The 18,403-nt window shown below is 36.3% G+C and overlaps 1 protein-coding gene across 4 annotated transcripts in view; it reads left to right on the top strand.

Annotated features, from left to right (window-relative positions):
- HERC4 (HECT and RLD domain containing E3 ubiquitin protein ligase 4) overlaps positions 1-18,403 on the top strand; it is a 135,699-nt gene that overhangs the window by 85,180 nt on the left and 32,116 nt on the right. For all 4 annotated transcript variants that reach the window (XM_082608976.1, XM_082608977.1, XM_082608978.1 and 1 more), the window contains 2 exons: positions 103-275; positions 10,566-10,685. In XM_082608976.1, coding sequence (XP_082465102.1) covers positions 103-275; positions 10,566-10,685 — 293 coding nt within the window. The remainder of the gene's footprint in view (positions 1-102; positions 276-10,565; positions 10,686-18,403) is intronic.

Here is an 18,403-nt window from a genome sequence, read left to right as displayed (position 1 = left end):
GTTTTCAAGGTTAAGAGCCACTGCTTTCGAAAAAAAGTCAGTATGATTTTGAAAATTGTGACTTTTTAAATTTTATTTTGTGTGTTCACCCTTTAATAACAGAAAACTGGTGGTCAGTACTTGAACCTCCACTATTCCTCAAGATTGTAGAACTTTTTAAGGAGGTTGTGGTACATCTTTTGAAACTCTACAAGATCGGCATTCCCCCTTCTGAAAGAAGAATTTTCAACAGTTTTCTTCATACCGCATTAAAGGTTTTAGAAATATTACATAGGGTATGTCCAATAGTCCGTTTATTTTCCTCTCTCCCCATTGCCACTAACAGACTGATGATGTTTATTTTAACATGAATATATTACAGAATTAGATTGACATAAAAGATATTATAGGAATTTGGAGAAGTTACCTAAATTTTCCTTTAAAAGAAAGAATATATCTATACTTTAGAGCTTTGGTCTTATTTGACTTTGTTAGGCGTTTATGGATAACTTGTCTGTAGTTGGGCAGAACAATAGCATACTAATGAATTAGATTGTCCTTATGTTTTTTTTGAAGAACATGATTTGTTACTTTAAATAGTACGCTTTTTGTTATTTATTGATAGTTATAATATGAACGAGATTTCATCCTAGTTGTGATTTTAAACATTTAAACTTATGTTCCTTTTGCTGTTGGGAACTAATAGCTTCAATCAAAGTACAACCTTTGAAACAGATGACTAACTTGAAATTGGAACCATATATAATTCATTAATTTGCCTATTGTTCTTTCCTGCCCTTCTTCCCAGTGGAAGAAATAGTCCCCTTTACACTTGTAGCAGTTCAAAGTTATATGAAGAAGTAGAGTCTCAGCTGTTTAATTAAAGATGGATTTGAGACATCCCTGACAGCTGGTAGGTATATCTCTGTTGTGCCATTTGGTATTTTTAAGATGCTATTTTGGGAGACATGACCTAAGGGAGAAGGATATGTTTCTAGCCTCTAGAATGACTGAAAAATCCATATGAACCATTAATCTTTAGTTTCCTCCCCTTAACAGCTTCTTTCGTGTTTTCACACCCTTCTTGCCTGGTACTAAGGTAAATGATAAAGGGTAAAGGAGATAAGTCCTTCTGTTCTCTGTAAGAAAGAGCCCTTATGGACCATTAATTTTTTTCATAGGGGGAAATAAGTCATTCTTATGTTTGCCTTTCCCAGTCCAAGGCTTTCTTGCAGCACTTTAGGGTTAACTGGATTCTGCAGTTAACTGCTATTAAGATCTTCTGTTGTCATGGAATGGGTCTCTACTTTTCTTTATGCCTTTTGTCTAGGATTCAAGTGGTTGATTAGATTCTTTCTTTCCTCTGGACTCTCTTTTCCTACTACTTCAATGAACCATCCTTTGTCAGCAGGACCCTCTTCCCAAATAATTATTCATCCCCCCCCCTTTCTTATCTGCATTACCTCTTAAAAAAATGCTTTTTTCCCTTAGCTGTGTCTTTTTCCACGAATGAAAGTGAGGGAAGGGGAAGTGGAGGAGGAAATTGAACCTTTTGTCTTTCATAATTACAGACAGAACTTGAGCAAGTAATTTATGTGCCTGGCTCAGAAGCCTCAGTCTCTGTTGAGGAGAACCCTATGGGGTTCCATCTCCAGAGACCTTTTGGATGGAGCCATGCTAGAACTAGGATCCTAAATTATTGCTAGCTGAAAGGGAAAGGAAAATAATGTAACAGTGGCCAAGATTAGAAACCTCCATTGTACACTAATTTGTGTGAGCACTTTACGTACATCCCTCATTTAACTTTTTAAACTCTTTACAGTTAATATTTTGTCCCTTAATCTGAATATCAAAGGTCATAAACCAGTAAGTAGCAGAGTTGAAATACAAATCCAAATCGACTTCCAAAGTCCCTGCTGTTTCTAATGTACTTCTGTATCAGCAGATATAGTAATATGTTTAGATGGTTCTTTGCTTTTATTTTATGCCCCTAGATCTAGAGGTTTATACTTCCAGATTACAGATAGCATTGTATTGTTAAAAAAGACCATGGGGCTTCCCTGGTGGCGCAGTGGTTGAGAGTCTGCCTGTTGATGCAGGGGACATGGGTTCGTGCCCCGGTCCGGGAGGATCCCATGTGCCGCGGAGCGGCTGGGCCCGTGAGCCATGGCCGCTGAGCCTGCGCGTCTGGAGCCTGTGCTCTGCAGCAGGAGAGGCTATACAGCAGTGAGAGGCCCGCATACCGCACACACACACACACAAAAAGGCCATGATTCTAAGTCCATCTGTGCTGCTTCTTATCAGTGTGATTTTGAACAAGTCTTTGTCTTTATCACATATGCAAATGGAGAATCATCTATAAAATAAGGATTGAAATAATGGCCTGATGGTTTCCCAGGATTGATGTATTGTTTAGATTACATAATATATATAATTATTATACATTCAGAGATTTTGTTATCACCACCACCATTTGGATGGGAAATTGCTACTTTTATCTTGATTCATTTGGTCATGCGGAAACTGAGTTCCTGTTTGAAGTTGTTACATACTCAAAAGCGGGGTAATAATGTTCCTGTTTGAAGTTGTTAAATACTCAAAAGCAGGGTAATATATCAGTTTCATAAGCATCTCTTACTGGGAGTCCTTAGGACAATCATTTATCTTTCTTTTACCTCTTACATTGGAGAAAACTTTACTTGGTCCTAATCTGTCATAGATAACTGTGGATTTCACTATCAGAGATGATTCATTTTCATCTTTAGTGGAACCTAAATTGCTAATCAGAGATCACTATCAGAGATGATTCATTTTCATCGTTAGTGGAACCTAAATTGGTAATCAGAGATTTGTGTTTTTGAAGACACCTTATGTCTGACAACTATATATATTTCTTCTCTCTGCTTCATGGTTAAGGATTAGGAAAAGTTTCTCACACAATTTCCTTCTTGACCTAATCCTGGAGCAGGATTAGGAACTGTAGAACTGGACTCTGTATTTCCTGATCATTTCAGGATATATGAATGACTTGTTTCTCCCTTATGACATGTCCTTTGGGAAGCTTTGAATCAGAAATTATTCACAGTGCTCCAGATGGCATCACAAGAAAGATAATTTTGGTACCTGCTGTCAGGAATGGATGTATTACCACGTAAATGATTTTGCTGGCAAGTAATTGTGTTATTTAGTAGTGTCTGAGTTTTCACACAGTACATTATAGAGATACTAATATGACAAAAGACTTACTTTGTCTGACTAGCCTAAGTGCTACATATCATGCTAATCTTCTAAGTCAGTGATTTTCACCCCCCCCATTTCTTTTTGCAAGGAACCCTTAAATAAACCCAAACAAATAAGACATATGTATACTTAACCATATACTACCTCTGAACTCACATTTATAAATCAGAATACTAAACTAATTAAAATGTGAAATGTTATGATCAAACATACATAGATTTTATTTTGTACATTTTGGGCAGTAACACTGATTGTATAGGTTGTTTTCAACTTCTACCATGTGATTTCTTTTTTATTCATTTTACAGATATTTACTGAGTGCCTATTATGTGCTTATCATGGTACTAAACAGTAGTGATGCAGTGACAAGGAAAAGATGTGATTTCTACCCTTGTTAAGATTATAAATGTAGGGACTTCCCTGGTGGTCCAGTGGCTAAGACTCCACGCTCCCAGTGCAGGGGCCTGAATTCAATCCGTGGTCAGGGAACTAGATCCCACATGCTGCAACTAAAGATCCTGTGTGCTGCAACGAAGATCCCGAGTGCCGCAGCTAAGACCTGGTGCAGCCAAATAAATAAATATTTTTAAAAATGCTTTAAAAAAAAGATTATAAATGTAGAGCAGTTGTATAATACAAGTAAGTAAGCATTTATGATACAGCATGGTAAGTGCTAAATTAAGGAAAATGAAGGGTGCTATGAAAACACATAGGAGGGCACATAACTCGGAAGAATTAAAGAAGACTTCCTGAAGAAAAAAAATGTCAATCTTATCTACCATACAAATGTATTTTTATATATATTTTTAAAACTGTTGATTTTATATGTAAATCTATATCCACGTCTTTTGGATCAGTCTTCTGTTCAGTGCCTAATTTCCCTATTTTTAAATCAATATTAACTGATTTAGTTATTAAATCACTGTGTCTGAATTAACTATCAGCCATCATTTCCCACCACGTCTTAAGCTTGACTGAAATTTGTTTGTTCCTGAACCAAACCTGATTTCTAAATTGTTAGTTTTTATTCTAACATAGCATTTCTTTTCAAAAACATATGTCATATCTGCAGGATGTAAAAACTGCAAACACTGGTTGCTATTGGTGAAAGAAAATTTACCTTTAAAAATAAAAAATATTCCAGATAAAGAAAAGTATATATCAGAGGTCAGTGGCATGTGAATCATTTTCAACAAGAGTCACTAAAACTTTTTAAAATAAATTTATTTGTTTGTTTGTTTAATTTATTTATTTATGGCTGCGTTGGGTCTTTGTTGCTGCACGCAGGCTTTCTCTAGTTGTGGCAAGTGGGGGCTACTCTTCATTGTGGTGTGTGGGCTTCTCATTGCAGTGGCTTCTCTTGTTGTGGAGCATGGGCTCTAGGCACATGGGCTTCAGTAGTTGTGGCACGTGGGCTCAGTAGTTGTGGCGCTCAGGCTCAGTAGTTGTGGCTCACGGGCTTAGTTGCTCCACGGCATGTGGGATCTTTCCCGACCAGGGCTGGAACCCCTGTCCCCTGCATTGGCAGGCATATTCTTAACCACTGCACCACCAGGAAAGCCCCAAGAGTCACTAAATTTTTTAAGTGTCCAATGTAATATAAAAGTTAATGTGTATATTTATAAACATAAATATTGGAGAGGGAAAAGCCAGTGAGTTTTTGTGTGTAATTATTGGGTATTTTTCTTTTTTGGTAGAAAGAGTTTGGCTGTAGGGCAAGGGTCTGAAGACTTTTTCTGTGAAGGGCTAGATAGTAATATTTTATACTTTGTGAGCTGCATGGTTTCTGTTACAGCTGTTCAACTCTATCTTATGTTTTTGATGCTATTGTAAATGATAATTAAAATCTTTTATTTTCTGATTGTTGCTAGTATGGAGAAATTTAGTTGAGTTTCTATTGTTAGTGTGGCAAAATTTAGTTGAGTTTTCACCTTGTACTCTGTGACCTTGATAAATTAATTTAATATTTCTCTTATAGATTCATTTGGATTTTTTATGTACACAGTCATGTTATTTTCTTGCCTTATTTTATTGACTAAGACTTCCCAGTACAGTGTTGAATATAAATGGTTGCAGTGGACATTCTTGTCTAATTCTTCATCTTAGAAAGAAAGCATTTAATATTTTACCCATAAATATGATGTTAGCTGTAGAGTTGTGTTTTTGTTTTGTTTTGTTTTAAGGTGGGCTTTATCTGTTTGAAGAAGTTCCCTTCTATTCCAGGTTTGCTGAGTGTGTTTATTATAAAGGGATGTTGAATTTTGTTAGATACTTTTTTCTGCATCTGTTGAGATGAACAATTATTTATTTATTTATTTATTTTGCTGTTTTTCTGAAATTTAGTGAAATTCATTTATATTTGAATGTTAAACCAGTCTTGCATTCCTGGGATAAACTCCACTTGGACATTTGATATTATTTTATATATATTGTTGGATTTAATTTGCTCATATTTTGTTGAGGGTTTTATGTCTGTGTTCATGAGCAATGTTGTTTCTCATCAGCTTTTTAGTATCAGGGTTATCCTAATTCATAAAGTGAATTAAGAAATGATCTATCTTTCTCTGTTTTCTGAGTTTGTTTAAGATTGGTATTATTGGGACTTCCTTGGTGGCACAGTGGTTAAGAATCCTCCTGCCAGTGTAGGGGACATGGGTTCAAGCCCTGGTCCGGGAAGATCCCACATGCCCGTGGAGCAGCTGGGCCTGTGCGCCACAACTACTGAGCCTGCACTCTCTAGCCTGTGAGCCACAACTGCTGAGCCCATGTGCCACAACTAACTGAAGCCCGTGCGCCTAGAGCCCGTGCTCTGCAGGGGGAGAAGCCACTGCAATGAGAAGCCACTGCAACGAAGAGTAGCCCCCACTCACCGCAACTAGAGAAAAGCCTGTGCGCAGCAACAAAGACCCAACGCAGCCAAAAACAAACAAACAAACAAACAATTTAAAACAAACAAACAAAACCACTTAGATATGTCACTTCTTGGGAAAAAAAGGTAATATTGCTTCCTTAAATGTTTGATAGAATTCACCAGTGAAGCTATCTTGGCCTGGAATTTTCTTTTGGGAAATTAAAAAATTTAATATTAAATTTACAAAATAAATAGAGTATAATTTATGTTTTCTGTTTCATATCTTTCCTTTCCTCTACTTGATTTGTCCTTAATTTGATCATCATTTTCCAGGTTCTTAAAGTTGAGGCTATTTTTTGGGGGCGGTGCTGTGCCATGCAGCGTGTGGGATTGAACCCCAGGCCATGGCAGTGAAAGTGCTGAGTCCTAACCACTAGACCACCAGGGAATTCCTGAGCCGAGGCTTATTAGATCATTGATTTTAGACCATTTATTCTAACATCATTTATGCTATAAATTTCCTTCTATGCTCTGCTTACCAGAATTCCACAAATTTTGATGTGTTTTTATTTTCATTAAGTCATCTCTGAGTCTGGCTCTGTTGATTACTTTGTCTCTAGACTTTAGGTGGTCTTTGTTTTATTTACTTATTTGCTTTTTGATATATCTCACAATTTTTGGTTGTCTGTAAAATAGTAGACGCTGAAGTAATTAGATTTAAATCCTGTATGTGTATACCTCTTATGTGGTTGTTAGTGTAGGGATTTAAGCCAATCTAATCTGCAGTTGAACTGGAATTGAGTTTTTAGTTTGCTGTAGTTAACTTCATTGCACCGGAGACCTCAGATTCCTCTAATATTGTCTGATGCTTAAGGTGAAGGTGAAACGTCAAAGATTTCTTCTCAGTGTTTGTGCTTCACTCTGCATGCCTGCTCCAAAGAGGGGTTTCTCTCCCCACTTTTGCCCCTCCTCAGTGGTGAGCTGGTGTTGCTTGTTACTTAGTGCTTTCGAGATTGGTAGAGGAGAAGGAACAGAAAAGTTCTTTGTTATTGGGTATAGTGTTGGTCTTAGGTAGATAGCTGGGTGTGTACCAGGGTCTCGGGGATGGGATTTTCCCAGAGTTTCTGCTCCCACCCCCAGCAGTAGAGAGCCTCTAGTGCTACTGATACAAGATTCTGGGCTCAGGACAGTTCTTGTCCCCCTTCTTCCCAGGGATTGAGGATTTTTCCCCTCCTCCAGCAACATGGCATAGAATTTGCTTCCCCTTCCTCAGTGGCTTAAAGTTTTTGCTTTCTCTGAGAGAAGGAACTGGACAGGGTGGCAGGCCTTGTTTCTTTCTCACAGAGGCAGCCAATGCCTTCTTGCACCACTGAGAGTGTCTCTTGATCTCCTGCCCTGTTTCCACTCATCCTCCTGGGCACCCAGTAGAGGTCTGTGGCAAGAGTCTATGAGTGAGTGCAAACTGTCTGAGGCTCCCGGGGGTTTTAATCCTCTCAAGTAATCCCATACTCAGCCTTAAGCAATTTCTTAGAATTTTAGCTGATTTCTTCTTCGCTGTTGGTATGACAGTGCTAAACTTCCTCTTGCTCTGCCATGGTGACCCATTTCTTTGGAAGTATCTGTCCATCCTTGAACTTCAGGCTACTTGGTTATCTTGTGACTTTAGCTCTCTGATGGATACAAGGAAAGTTTGGGGTAATTCAGAAGTGTTTTAATTGCCACTTTTCTAGGATTTTCCAAATATATTTTTGTTATTGACTTTTAGTTTATTTCTGTTGTGGTCAAAGAACATACTTTGTATATGTTGGATTCTTTTAACGATATTTATTAAGGCTTGTTATATGGTCCGGGTTATGATATATGTTAGTGAACATTCCATGTACAATTACTGGGTGGAATGTTCTATTTTTTTCTTTCCATTTTATTGAGATATAACTGACATATAGCTCTGTATAAGTTTAAGGTGTACAGCAATAATGATTTGACTTACATACATTATGAAATGATTACCAAATAAGTTTACTCAACATCCATTATCTCATATAGATACAACATTAAAGACATAGAAGAAAATTTGTTTCCTTGTGATGAGAACTCTTAGGATTTACTCTCTTAACAACTTTCATACATATAACATACAGAAGTGTTAACTATATTTATGTTGTTTTACGTTACATCCCTAGTATTTATTTATCTTATAACTGGAAGTTGGTACCTTTTGACCCCCTTCATCCACTTTCCTCTCCCCCCACCCCCACCTCTGGTAACCACAAATCTGATCTCCTTTTCTATGAGTTTGTTTTTTTTTTTTTTTTTTTTGCTGTACGCGGGCCTCTCACTGCCGTGGCCTCTCCCGTTGCGGAGCACAGGCTCCGGACACACAGGCTCCGCGGCCATGGCTCGCGGGCCCAGCCGCTCCGCGGCACGTGGGATCCTCCGGGATCGGGGCACGAACCCGCGTCCCCTGCATCGGCAGGCGGACTCTCAACCACTGCGCCACCAGGGAAGCCCTATGAGTTTGTTTTTGAAGTACAGTTGACTTACAACACTATATTAGTTCCTGGTACAAAACATAATTTGATATTTCTATACGTTTCAAAATGATTGCCATGGTAAGTCTAGTTGTCATCTGTCACCATACAAAGATATTGCATAATTATTGACTATATTTCCCACACTACACTTTCACACCTCTGACTCATTTATTTCATAACTGAAAGTTTGTACTTCTTTATCTCCTTCACCTGTTTCTCTCCTGCCCCCACCTCCCTCCCTTCTGGCAACGAGTTCAAGTTGGTTGAAATTGATGTTCAAATCTTCCTTACTTACTGATTTTGCCCTTCTTTTTTTGTTTTGTAAATCAGTTACTAAGAGAGGGGTGTTAAAACTTCTAACGATGATGATGGTTCTGTCAATTTTCCCTTCTTGTATTTTGAAGCACTGTTATTTGGGATTGTCATGACTTCTTGATAAATTAATTCTTTTATCATTATGAAATGTACCTTTTTTCCCTCTGGAGATGCTTGTCTTGAAATGTACTCTTAAGAGTAGCCTCCCAGTTGCTGCTTTCTGTTGGGGCGTTGTCCATCCCTGTCTCCCCCACCCCAAATCTCACTTGTGCTTTCATGGTTTAAGAGTTGCCAAAGATGTGGGGGGAGGGATTTATATGCAGATTTGGGGGCTTTGTCCTCAGGATTCCTTTCTGGGATTTTTCTTCCTCATTGTCTGCCATGTTGGCAGCTTCGATCTCATACTTCTCTGTCTAATAAAACTGTTGCTTTCTGCATGTGCTGCATCCCTTACCCCTTATGCTGCTTTGGAAGTACTCCCATGTTAAAAAAAAATGTGGTTCTCAACATGTGCTTTCCTTCTTTCAGAGATTGTGTTCATTCTTGTTTCTGCCTGCTTTGGGTTTATCTCCAGTGTTTTTAAATAGCTGTTTTTTAAATATACTGTCCAGAGATTATAACTGTTATTGTCAGGAGGATTAGTCTGATACAAAGTACTCTGCCATATCCAGCACTAGAACTCCTCTAGTTTCTTTTAATTTAGAATAACCCCCACCTTTCGATCTCATTACCTTGACTTTTTGGAGAGTCCTGGCCAGTCTTCTTGTAAAGTTCCTACAATTAGGATAATTGTCTGTTTCCTTATAATGATGTTTAACTTGTTCCTCTTTTCCTGTATTTCCTATAAACTGGAATTTAAATCAAGGACTTGACTAGATTCAGGTTAGACATTTTCTTGGTTCACAGATAATGTCTGTACTTCCTGTTGCATTATATCAGCAGGAAAATTTTTTTTTTTTTTTGGCCGTGCTTCGAGGCACATGGGATCTTAGTTCCCTGACCAGGGATCGAACCTGCACCCCCTGCAGTGGAAGTGCGGAGTCTTAACCACTGGACTGCCAGGGAAGTCCCAGCAGGAACATAATATTTGATTGTCCCAGTATGGGTGGTGGTTAGTTTGATCACTCAGTTAAGGTGGTGGTCTCCACTGTTAAGACTTGTTTTTCCTTTTGTAATTAGTAAGCAATTTCTAGGATGGTAATTTGCACTGTCTTCATTTTTCACATCCTACCCAAATGTCATCCTCTTAGTTTATTATAATCAGATGCCACTATTGAGTGACGGTTAACAAGCATTAGCTATTCTTACTATTATTTAAGTCCCATTCCCAACCAGAAGACTTTATAGTTTCTAGTCTTTGTATACTATATATACTTATGGTACATATCTCCTATTGTGTGGTGGTTACATAAATATTTTTTAATGGATTTTGAGGTACTAAATACAGATATCACATCTTATAAATCTTGGTGTTTCCCATAGCACTTAACTAGCATTTTGCATATGGTAGGCACTCAGTAAATTATTCTTTTATAGGAAGAGAAAATAGCTAAGAAATCTCAAACCTTTTTCTATTTAAACATTCTTCAGTCTCTTTCTTAGGTACTGGTTAAATTTAATGTTAATTACATTTTTGTTTTTTGTAGGTAAATGAGAAAACTGGACAGATTATACAATATGATAAATTTTATATACATGAAGTACAGGAATTGATAGACATACGGAATGATTATATCAACTGGGTCCAACAGCAGGCCTATGGAATGGTATGTTTCCTATTGCATTTTATGGTTTCGTTTTTATGAATCATTTGTTCTAATACAAAAGGAACAATTGTGTATTTTTGAAACAACAAAGCTTTTTCAGAGCTTTTATTCAGAGCTCATTTTTTAAATAAAAACATATGCAAAGGAGCAGCTATATGTTATGCAGTATTTATACGTAAGCATTCTGCTCTTATACCAAAGCCAAACCAAAGAGATAGATTACACTTTTCTACAGAAAAATGCAAATATGACTTATTTTTCTAAGTCTCATTTATTTTGCATGAGGTTGTCTCTTAATTCTCTAATGTTGAGGATACTGGAGTCTCTGATACTTGAACTCTAAGAACGTATTAAAATTGTGAGATCGGTGCCTCAGAACTACCAGAAGTGAGCTGTGGTACCGTTGATTCTAGTTTCTATTTTTCCCCTTCTATGTGCTTAATTTGATTTCAGTTTTTTGGCATACCTCCACAAGTGCCACATATTTCTTTCCATGTGGCTAAGTCTCTAATAACTAGATACTTAATTAAAATAATAGCATAGGGACTTCCCTGGCGGTCCAGTGGTTAAGACTCTGCGCCTCCACCTCAGGGGGTGAGGGTTCGATCCCTGGTCAGGGAACTAAGATCCCACGTGCCGCATGGCCAAAAAAATAAAATAAAAATAAAACTAATATCATAGTCTTATATAACTTTAATTACTCACACAAAATTTCAGTATAGAAATGGGTAAGCAGCTAGATACAAAACAGGTTTAGACTCTTATTCACTAACCATTATGATATACTTAAGGCCAACTTTTCCACCCCTGAAGCAGGTAATTTAAGCAACATGCATGTAGCAATTCTAGGAAGGTGAATAGCTGTCCATTGCTTGCTAGGTACCAACTGCAAGCTCCTTGTGGATAGGCACTCTGTCAGTTTATTCGCCAGCTCTTCTTACAGTATCTCAAATGTGTCTAGTAGGCACTTAGAAAGTACAGTAGTTTTTGAATGGCAGTGCAGTTAGTGCATGCTGTTTGTAGGATGCTCTTACCTATAGGAATCAGCTCACTTCTAGAACATCTTTGCTTCCCTAGATACTTGGATCTGGATTGGGAGAGATTTGTTGATTTATTTTTTCCCGCAGAATTGCTAGGAGGCTCAGTCAAGTTTACAAACATCCTACAGATTTATGTCTGCTCATTTGCTTATTCAACAAATACTTACTAAGACTCTCCTTTGTAACAGGCACTTATTTAGGTATAAGAAATACAGTGATTAACCAGATGGATAAGGCCCTGTTCTCATGAAACGTATAATCTAGTGGGCAAGATGGATAGTAGTCAAGTAAAGGGAAAAAATAAAAAAAAAAAGCTTAAAATATGCACTATATAGAGAATTAAAATAAGAGAAGGTAATAAAGACAGGATGGTTTCTTGTGGTTGGGTAATCAGAAAAGTCTTGTCTAATGAAGTATGATCTGTAATCTAAATGACAAAAAGCAGCCATGTAAGATTAGAGCAAAGAAAATTTCAGGAAAAATTACATCTATTAAAAGGCCTTAGGTGAGAGCAAGCTTGACATGTTTGAAGAATAGAAAAAGGCCAGTGTGGCTAAAATATGGGAATGGGGAGAGTTCTGAGAAAGGATCAGAGAAATGGGCAGGTGCCAGATCATGAAAGGTTTAGTAAATTAGGATCGGGGACATGGATTTTATCTGAAGTGTTATGGTAAGCCCTTGGAGGGTGGTAAGCAGGGGGTGAATACTATACAGTGTAATTTATATTCTGAAATAACCACTCTGTCAGCTGTGTGGAAGATGGAGTGAAGGGAATGGAGTAGATAAGGGGAGAGAAAATGATGGTTTTGACTAGGATTGGTAGTTGTATAGATGGAAGATGGAAATGGACTCGGCTAACTGTTGGAGGTAAAATGGCCAAGAATTGCTGATGGATATGAGATGAGGAAAGGAGAGAAATCAACAAAGGAGATGAAGAGAGGTAGGAGGAAAACTAGGAGAGAGTTGTGGGAACCAAAATTGAAAAGTGAAGGAGAAACCATATTGAACGCTGCTGAGAAATAGGATAAAACCATAGAATTGATCAATGCATTTGGTTACGTGAAGGTCATTGGTAACCTTGATAATGCCAGTCTAGAGTAAGTATGCTTAAGAGAAATTTAGGGGTGAGGATAGGGAACAAAAGCCATAGTCAGTACTCTCAAGAAGTTCTGCACTGAAGAGGAGGGAGTAAAAAAGTAGGGTGGTTAGCTGGAGTCAAGGGACAACAGTTTTTTAAGAAAGAAAGTACTTGACCTCTGGAAAGCTTTGAATAAATATTTCCTTTTTCCTTCCCTATTTAAACTAAATCTCTCACCTAGATAAAGCTTTTCAAACTCTTCCTCCCGTGAACCCCTAAGACAGGAGAAAAAACATATTTCTTGAGGTTATTAATTTTCCCTCTGCAGGACTTGTGTGAAGTCTCATATTTTATCTTCAAGAGAATGCAAACTTGGGGCTTCGTAAATATTTACTGCAGGGGGGTGGTGGTGTGATGAATTAGGAGATTGGGATTGGCATATATACTCTAATATGTATAAAATGGATAACTAGTAAGAACCTGCTGTATAAAAAAATAAATAAAATTCAAAAATGAATAAATATTTACTGCAATGTAAAAGGGATTAAAATTATTTACCATTGAGGAAAACTGATGATTCAGAGAATGAACTTTTTTTATCGAAAAACTTGCATGTAAACGCTGATACACCACCTAGATACCCTAGGTCTTTGAGCAGTGTTTTTGAGATTGGAGTGATTATATAGACTCCTTTTAAAATAAAATAATTCCTTTAAGAAGCTTAGTGTTCACTTACCTTATTTACGATTATCTTATTTAAATATATACAAACACTAAACTAGTTCTAAACTCCTGGTACATAGCTTTTAAAAGAATTCTTAAGGCATAACAAATTGGTAAATTAATTATAACTCTACAAATTTAATAATCAAGTTAATATTTGATATGGAAGATGATTATGTTCTCTTGATCAGGAATCTCAGCTTACAACGTAAATATGATAAGGAAGGAGTGTGACATAAGAGAACCTAGCTTCATATCCCACCTCGTTTTTTTAGATTTTTATTGAATATAATTCCTTGTGCTATACAGTAAATCCTTGTTGCTTATCTATTTTAATGTATAGCAGTTCGTAGCTATAATCCCCTACTCCTAATTTGTCCCTCCTCTCTCCACCCCTTTGATAACCGTAAGTATGTTTTCTGTGTCTGTGAGTCTCTTCTGTTTTGTATATCGATTCATTTGTATTATTTTTTAGATTCCACATGTAAGTGATATCATATAGTGTTTGTCTTTCTGTCTGACTTATTTCACTAAGCATGCCACTCTCTCCTGGAGAGTTATATCCTCTTGGATCACTGTGAATTAGATCTGATGTTCTTTGACATCTGAATTTTTATCTGGTATGTAGGTCATAAACTACTTGTATTCTGAACAAGTTAAGAGAAATGCCAGTCTAATAGGATTTTCAAGCTAGCAGTAATCTTGTGCTACGTGGAAAAGCTATGGTTTGAATGTTTGCTTTTAAGCTTGGCAGGCTTGTATCCAGACTCCTCTTGGTATGTATCTGTGATGATATCAAATTGAATTTCCTTAGGAATTCTTTCAGTGCTACTGTTTTCTGGTAAGAGGGAGACAGTAGAGGACCACATTCTTATTTCTAGACTTTCTAAGTTGCTGTACTTGAAAATTGCCCTCCATTACTCTACTCTTTCAACCACATGTTTTTCCTTTCTCTCCATTTAGAGACAGACTGGTATTGAATAGGTGGTTGTAGCAGTGGAAACTTGTTCTTTAATATGCATAGTGGACTTAATGTCACATCTTAGAAATCAGAATCTAGAACCGTGATTTGGGTTCTTCTAGTCTTCTGGAAATGGAAGGCTGACAATTTACTTTGAAGGTCTTTGACTAACTCTTAAGTAGTTTATTAATTTATATTATGACATCTGAAGGTACTTCTTTCTTTGAGAGAGTTCAGATCACTTTTACATTTACACATAACACTAAAGACTTTTCCTGAGGCTGTTTAATAAAATTCCTGCTTGCGTTACTAGTCTTAATACTAGGTTGAACATCATGTTGGCCCTGTAAGTAAAGTTACTAAAGTTTTAAAGTGTCTATCCTAAAGATACTCATATGCTGTTTTGTGACGATATAGATGTGTATATGTGTATTTATGTGTACATAGACATATATACACATATATACGTACTTATATCTATGTATACAATGTACATATGTATACCATTATTAAACAAGAGTTATGATCTTGAAATAATTCCATTCCTTCATGTGAAAGTTTATAATATTCCTTGATAGAAGATAATTACTATGAATTATAAGAAATATGTCTATAAATTGTATTTATATATATACACATATATATTTTATATATAAATATATACACGTATATATGTAAAACTTTACCTTGTTCTAAACACTGCAAGGAAATTATTTTACCTTTATTATATTACCTTTATTATATATTACCTTTATTATATTTCTCTTTACGCCATAGTCTGTTGAGATTTCTTTCTCCATTTCCTTTCTTTCCCAGTCAAGGATTTTAAGAATCCATCAGGAATATACACCTTAAACTAACACAGTGCTGTATGTCATTTATATCTCAGTAGAACTAGAGGAAAAAAACAAAATAGAAAAGAGAACCCATCAGGTATATACTTTCCTGGTCTCTAAACATTAAAAACTAATTCTGTGAAATTCTTTGCATTCCTTGTAATATCCTCTTATACAGCTGAGACTAACGTTTCACCTCATCTTCTTCCATTTTCCCATCCTGTTTCATGTTTCCCTTTTCATGGTTCCATGAAGTTTTTGCTTGATCCTTCTACTCCTGCTGGTTACTGTATAAGCTTCTCTGTTTTGTTTGTTTTTCCAGACTCTGATATTAGGGTATGACATTTTTTCAGTTGGATTTCTTTTGCTTTTTATCTGTTTTTCTCCCTCTACAATAATTTCTTGGCAAAACAAAAGAGCACATGAGTTCTCTCTCTTTTTATCTTCTGCTATTTGATGTTTTTCTCCACTTTCTAGATATTAGTGTCAGTTTATTTGCTTACCTCTTTTAACTTTGCTCTAAAATTGTTTATAAAAATACTTTAGTGAGGAATTCCCTAGCGGTCCAATAGTTAGGGCTCCATGCTTTCACTGCCGAGGGCCAGGTTTGATCCCTGGTTGGGTAACTAGGATCCCACAAGCTGCACGGTGCGGCCAAACAAAAACAAAAACAAAAAAAAAACAAAAAAACTTTAGTGGTTACAACTAAAATCTTTGCTCATTTTTCTTCCCTTTCTTATACTTTTCGTTACTGTACATACGTATCGATATATATCTAGTAAAAATTGATTAATTTAGAATAAAGTGTAGAAAGGTCTGTGCTGAGTCTGTCCCTCTTATAATTAAAAGTCAAGTTAAGCATTTTTTAAAGTGCATATTCTATTATTTCAAGAACTGTGTATACCTATGTAAGACATGTCAGATACAAGTAAGTACTAATAAATATATTTGATAAATTGGTGACATTTTTACAGTCTTTGATATTACACTTTATATATTTTTAAGTCATAAATTTTATTTCAATATTAATTGTGCTGTGTTTGTAAATCATTACTGTATTTCTTCTGTGGCATTAAGGTTTTGTACTTTAACTGCGGACAGTGCTGAGCTAACTATGACATGCTCATCAGCAAACTAGGAAGACAGACTGACATAACAGCTAGGGAGACCATCTTTGGGAAGATAGGCCAGTACTTAACTTTCTAGGTTTGAGTTTCTTCCTCATTTAATGAAATGAAATTAAAATACATTTGTGTTCTTTAATATTGCAATACATTTAATACTTGCAGTTATAAACCTTGCAGCTATAATATTTCCCAGAAGGTTCATACTTGCTTTTTAAAGTTCCCTTGTCATTTTTAATGGCATTAATGTTTTGCAGACTCTTGGACTGATTCCTTATGCCTTGAATTACCAAGTTGTATTGGTTTATTTTTCATTTTCTTCGTGTTTTAGAAGTATCTTTTTTTTTTCTGCCTAGTCACCAACACCTTTCTTATTTATTTGAATTACTTCAGTAACTTCGGTATTCTCTGTTTATACCTCCTCAGAATAATCCTATGTTATACCCTTAAATAATGATGACACCAGCAATGATACAGTGTTTTGCCATAAGTAATTTGTTGAAACTATAACATGCCAAGGAGTTGCATCTTTTTTGTCTATAACTAACTAGAACTCTCATTAACCATTGATGTTAAAAGCAGCCTTAGTGTAAGTCTGCTTTGGACCATGAGACCCTGACTTTTGAACATTCCTTTAGGCCTTTCTTACTCAAGTTTCTAGGACATTGGGTAACTAAAATTAGGCATGCCTTGACCTAATTTCAGGGCCCCCAGTCTACAAACAGCCAACAGTTAGTGCTTGAGTATGTGGATTTGGGGCCACTAGTAGGTCACACATTGAATGATGTGGTAAATTTTTAGCAATAGACCTTTCATTGACCTCACGTATTTTGTAATATCCTGTCCGCACCCCCACCACATTTTTCCCTTCTAAATTTTCCTTGGAAATACTACTTTGGTTCATTTAGACTTGCAACTAATATAACAACTATCTTGCAACTCTAATATTTCCCAGAGGAGTTTATCCTTGCTTTTTTACATATTTACTTTTTTTCTTTTTAAATGTTTGAGCTTTTGTCTTAGATCCTTAACACTTAAATTGAAATTTCTAATGATGACCTTAATATGGTTTTCCCTTTGATGCCTCTCCCGTAGGTAAATCATTTTGCCTGATATCTAATAGTCTCTTTTCCCAAGTTTTCCACATGTCCCATTATTTTTCATATTCCTTCTAGCTCCCATCTGTCTCTACCATCAAACTTTTGTTCTGCTTTAATATGGTTTAGTTACACTATAAATTCTGACTATCTTATTGGCTTCCCAGTGCTAAAGGATATTCCTAGAACCTTTATCTGTTTACATGTAGCAATAAAAAAGTACATATATATTAATGTTTCATTAAGAATAAAATCCATCTTCCATGATACCAGGTATCAAATATAGTTTCCACGCTGGCCGTAGGTAGTCAGAAAATACTGAAAGGTGTTTCTTTGCTTTTTCACACCTTCTTAGCTGTAATAGCACTTTAAAAAACATCCCACAAGATACACTATAAAAGTATTTCAGTTGTTCCTGTTAAATTGCTTTAAATTAAACTGAGTGTAATCTAAAAGGGTTTTTCTGCAGAACAGCTTGTAAATATATTCTTCTGTTAACACTGCCAATGGGGCACGTATATAGTGATAACTTGGTACTCTGAATTTTTTGAAAGAAGCTATTATCAATAATTACCTTTCTCAGAACAGGAAATTAGAGTCATATTTTACTTATGCCTACACTGCTTTGGCTTAATTTAGCACAATATAGTGAACAAACCCTAAGTGTTTGCTAATACCTTAAAGCTTCCAGTGATACCCCTTGTGGCATGCAGGAATTTAGCCAATTAGAAAGTTAGAGGGAAGCATCCACACAAGACTGCCTTCACTTCTGATACCAATTGCAAGGTTAGAGGATTCCTAGAACCACTCTCAGGTTCAGTAATTTGCTACAAGACTTCACAGAACTAACTGGAAACAG

This window comes from Mesoplodon mirus (assembly GCF_964341445.2).
Source record: "Mesoplodon mirus genome assembly, chromosome: 2".
Lineage (NCBI taxonomy): Eukaryota > Metazoa > Chordata > Mammalia > Artiodactyla > Ziphiidae > Mesoplodon > Mesoplodon mirus.
This window is presented reverse-complemented; position numbering and strand designations above follow the sequence as displayed.